The following is a 5,237-nucleotide window of genomic DNA, read 5'->3' as shown; positions in this document are numbered from 1 at the left end:
ATTGTCGTAAATACCTAATAGCATAAGAAGAAAATGCTTACCTCATTTGTATTCTCCAAAAGAAACTCTGGGAAGAGATGCTGCTTCAGAGGCATTTCTCTCTCAGAATGCAAGAATAAGTTCCTCCATAAAATTTTGAAGGGCTGAATTAAGAAACTTTTCTTTTTCACCACCCCCTCCCTTCCTCCAATATAGACCTTGTTTTTGTCGTAGTGCTTCCGGGGAGGAGCTGTGTCATGTGTGGCCACATGCAGAGTCCCCTTCTTCCATAAAGTCTCTCTACCCCATCACCTCTTGTGATAAAAAAAAAAAAAAACAAGGATAAATGTCAATGAAGTATGGTGTGCATGTGATATTCAGGCTTCATATGATTCACTTTCTAAGCAAATGGAAGTTGAAGATACAAGAAAATATACTACATTGGAAGTCATCTATTTCCTCTTAAGCAAAGGGGTAAGTTTTCCAGTCTGTCTGAGATGTTTTCTTCATGTTGCATCTTCAAGACTGATCTGATATCAATACTCAGCGTGTCTTCTAACAAATGATGTAGTTCCTGGACAGTATTTCCACCCATGAAGGGTTGAGGTTGTCCAGGGTTCCTAAGACTTTCCTGGCCTCAGCACAGAGTTATACTGACTTTCAGATAATCTCTGCTTAATGTAGGGGGTGAAGAATGATAAACTGCACCATGGCATTGAGGCCAACTTGGCTGAAGTTTCTACTTTGCAGGTCCTCTGATTTGAAAAGTTTTAGGTCACTGGTGATGTTTCTGGAATGGAGTATAAGATAGGAGTGTCCCTTCTCTACACTTGGGGTTTCAAGAACCTTGTTAACTCTTGCTCACGACCCAAAACTGCACTCTCTGTCTTTTTTGGGGGGGCAAGTGATAGTGTGGTGGGTCAGGAATAAAGAAGCTAAACTCTCTGATGAAAACTTGGGTGAAATGACCCTCTCTAACATTTTTTTCCTCACCTCTCCTCTATACATCTTTTGAATCTTATCCCGTTTCTTCTCTCCCTGATGTCTGCTCATTGTCACTCTCCTCTCTCCTGTTCTCTTTTCTGTCTTTGCCCTTCACTATTATTCATTTGGATATCTAATTTTCCTTTTGCCATGAAGTTTACAGAACCTGATTTTGGAGTTGGGAGCAGGAATTAAGGTATCAGTTGACATCCTTCCCTGATGGCTCAGGATTTATCTTCTCTTGGATGCAATCTACATGGTGATAGGGATTTGATACATTATATGACCTGGAGGGTGAATGATAGAGAGACTTCCTATCTAGTAGCCTCCCACTCAAGTTCTAGCCTGGTTGTACTCAGTGAAACTTTCTGTATCATACCTGAAACTTTGAACATAGAGTTTTTTGTACATTGGGCAAGTGGCCACACCTACATTGTAGGAAAATGTGCAGGTCAAATAAAATAACAAAAAATGGAATATCATATGAATGGTAAGATTATAGAACACGAATAATGTATAATCTAAGATTGCCTTGTTCAGTTGTATATAAATATAAATATATATACATTTTAAATATATTTCTTATTTAAATTTTTTAATGTTTATTTTTGAGAGAGAGAGAGAGAATGACCAGGGGAGGGGCAGAGAGAGAGAGGGAGTCACAAAATCCAAAGCAGGCTCTGGGCTCTGAGCTGTCAACACAGAGCCCGATGTGGGGCTTGAACTCACGAACTGTGAGGTGATGACCTGAGCCTAAGTCTGATGCTCAATCAACTGAGCCACCCAGCCGTCCCTATAAATATATATATTTAATAAAGCACATAGTAATATAGGATCTAGGGGTAGAGGTTTATTTATCTGGGAAAACCAAAGGAAGACTTTTGGTACCAATATAATTTGAAACTGGCTAAAATTTCAACAGATAAAAGTAAAACTTAAGAATTATGAAGAGAAAATACTGTGCTCCATTACTGTGATATCCTCCCAGATCAGAGAAAAAGTACAGTCCAGGAGTGTTGGAAATGATGACTGAATTCCGTGATAGAACTCTAAGTGGTGGTGTTGATCTCACATAATACATACATCTTGTCAAGTGCTACTTTCTTGTCTTTATGTCCCCAAATTTTCTTTTTGCTTATTTAAAATAAAACAAATAGAACTACATCACCTGGCTTTCACAGTTGTCTATTATCTGCTCCCAAACTTCTCTGTTACAACCTTTTGATTTAACAAGAGTATAGTTTCTATGGAGATAGTCTCTATGTTGACCTGAAGCAATGCACGTTTCTCCCTTTATGATATTTTACTGACTCTTCTCACATAACTGCTCCTTTCTTCTCAGCCAAGGGCCCTTTTGGTTTTTTTTTTATCCCTTTTTAGGAATCTAATGTTTCAAAACAAAGTAATAATTAATTTATTTACTTTTTTTATAGCTGTCAAGAGATAATTGGACCTGCCAATCGGAGTTTGTAGTTATAACATCTCTGGTTTATCATAATGCACTAATATTATTTTAGCTGGATGGAAAATAAACTTGAAGTTTTTTAGATGCATAACTTTAGTAGGGGTAAATGAACAGTTTGAGTGAGTAATTTTGAACTATATATTTTACTTAAGGAAAGCCAATATAAACTTATGGAATACTTGAGTTTCAGAGAACCGTATTGGGAACCAGTTTAATATATTTAAAGCAATTACGTCACATCTTTCTCATTTTTGAAACTTCACTGACCAATCAATTTAGAATCTAAGGATCTTTGTACTTTTGGAATCAAAAGTACAAATGCATTCAGCATTATCACATAGAATTGTATATAATTCTTATGTAGTTAATTATCTTATCTAGAAGTGTGTTATCCCTCCAACTTTGTTGTAAAGAGGTTGAGGACATATCTATGCCCTATTACATAGATTGAAGATATGAGTATGTGCTTAGTACATATTGGTGACTGGTTTTATGTTGTTATTAATTCATCGAAGGACTGGTGATTTATCAGAAAGGAAGAGGATCTCAAAACTCATATTAAATTATAGATCATTTCACATCAATATTGAAAGGTACAGAAATATTGTAAGACAGAATAAAGACAAATTGTAGTAATTTCCTAAGCTGAAGTAATAGGTAAAATTATGGCCACCATGAACCTGAATTTGGGGAAATAATTTCTTCTTACAGCATAATCTAACCAAGATACCAAAGAGGTCAGGAATAATTGGTACAAACCAGTGTCCAAATCAAGAAATGTGTTTTTTTCAAGAGAGAGTCTCCAAGTGTATATGTTTTAAAATCATACAAGGTTATTACTTTTCAGTAATTGAGCTGCATATACGTTACATGCACATATATACCATACACATACGTACGTACTTAATAAACTATTAGTATCTCTAATTGCAAATGAAGAAAAAGCTTCCAGACATTAAAGTGACCTGATCAAGATCATACAGCAAAGTCATTAGTTCTCAGAATTTGGCAGAGGTCACGATCACTTGAGAGATTTTTTTTCCCTCTCAAAATTTCAGTCCACATTGGAAGACCTTCAGTTAATGCTCATGGTGAAAGCGTGGACATCAGCATTAAAAAACAAAAAGTTTCCCAAGTGATTACAATACATAAAAAACTGAGAACCGTTGATTTAGAACCACAAGAGTGCAATTCTGAATCAAGTCCACTGCTGTTGCTAAGTCACCATTTCCCCAACTTTCTCGCAGATGAACAATTTCTCAGCTGTGTTTTTCTACGTTCACTGTGACCATGGAGTCGAATAGCAGTGTGAATGAGTTCGTTCTGTTTGGGTTAACACAGAATGTTGTAAAGGGAAAAGTAGTGTTTGTGGTCTTCTTGTTTCTATACCTCGCAACCCTTTTGGCAAATTTACTTATTGTGATGACCATAAGATACAGCCGGACACTTGGGAGCCCCATGTACTTCTTCCTTTTCTACTTATCCTTTGCTGATGCCTGCTTCTCAACAACCACTGCTCCTAGGTTAATAGTAGATTCTGTATCTGAGAAGAAAGTCATCTCCTACAACGAGTGCATGACCCAGGTTTTTGCAGTTCACTTCTTTGGGTGCATGGAGATCTTGGTGCTTATCCTCATGTCCTTTGATCGCTATGTGGCCATTTGTAAGCCCCTGCGATACACTATCATCATGAGCCGGCATGTCTGTGGCACACTGGTGAATCTAGCCTGGGTCGTGTCTTGTATCCATTCTTCTGCACAGATTTTCTTGGCTTTGAAACTACCTTTCTGTGGACCCGATGTTATTGATCATTATTTCTGTGATATGCCACCTTTGTTGAAACTCGCATGCATGGACACCTATGTAATCAATTTACTCATAGTTTTTAACAGTGGGGCTATCTGCATGGTGAGTTTCGTCGTCCTGCTTCTCTCTTATATTTTCATCTTACATTCTCTGAATAACCAGAGTGCAGAAGGAAGAAAGAAAGCCCTCTCTACGTGCACATCCCACATCATCGTTGTCATCTTATTCTTTGTTCCATGTATATTCACATATACTCGCCCTGTAACTACATTTCCAGTGGATAAGATGGTGGCTGTGTTTTACACTATTGGGACACCCTTGCTCAACCCTCTGATTTATACTCTGAGAAATGCAGAAGTGAAGAATGCAATGAGGAAGTTATGGTGTGGCAAACTCTGACTTGAGGTGGGAAAAAGCAGAGGACTCCAATTGCTAATTCCGTAACAACGTAAATAAAATTGGATTAATAGAAAAGAGAAGATGTTTTCATCCTGACGTGGACAATTGAATTCTCTCCCAGTAGAACTTTTGGAGACATAGGCAGAATGACTGCAGAGCACGGACCCGTATTATTTTGAGCCAATATCACAGAGTGCCTAAACATCTAGTACAGTGGTATTTATGGGAAGATAAGACCACTCTTCCCTTCTGCTGTCTGCATTGCAGCTTGTAGCCAGATTCTGTTGTATCTATAGCTTTAGCTCCCTCCTTCGTATATTATTCTGGTGTGTTTCTCTTTTCCATGTTTCTGACCTGTGTTGAAAAATTGGCCCCTAATTTTGACTGACCTATTTGGTTGGCAAATCGATTCTGACACTATCAGATCTGGATCTTGTCTTTTCTGGCTCAACGGTGAATATCGCAAAGTCACTACAAGAAACTGATGATCCCACAGGAGCATACATACCATCTAATTAAGCCTCTATTTGATGCTTGTCTTCTCTTTGTATCATCTTTAAAAATTGGCCCTTTTTGAAATTGTGGTTTATATACACAATGGAGT

General features: G+C 37.7%; 1 protein-coding gene across 1 annotated transcript; it reads left to right on the top strand.

Moving 5' to 3' along the window:
• The first annotated feature begins 3,718 nt into the window (after nt 1-3,718).
• LOC109245270 (olfactory receptor 4C11-like) lies at nt 3,719-4,633 on the top strand. Its single transcript, XM_019412574.2, has one exon. The coding sequence runs from the start codon at nt 3,719-3,721 to the stop codon at nt 4,631-4,633; it is 915 nt and encodes a 304-aa protein (XP_019268119.2).
• Nucleotides 4,634-5,237: the final 604 nt, after the last annotated feature.

The sequence above is a fragment of the Panthera pardus genome, unplaced genomic scaffold (genome assembly GCF_024362965.1).
Source record: "Panthera pardus isolate Hobbes unplaced genomic scaffold, ASM2436296v1 HiC_scaffold_12, whole genome shotgun sequence".
Taxonomy (NCBI): Eukaryota; Metazoa; Chordata; class Mammalia; order Carnivora; family Felidae; genus Panthera; species Panthera pardus.
The sequence above is the reverse complement of the archived record's forward strand: the minus strand, read 5'-3'. Positions and strand labels throughout refer to the sequence as shown.

What these genes read in the sequence shown, in the direction of transcription:
- LOC109245270 (XM_019412574.2), top strand. Translation starts at nt 3,719, where the DNA reads ATGGAGTCGAATAGCAGTGTGAATGAGTTCGTTCTGTTTGGGTTAACA.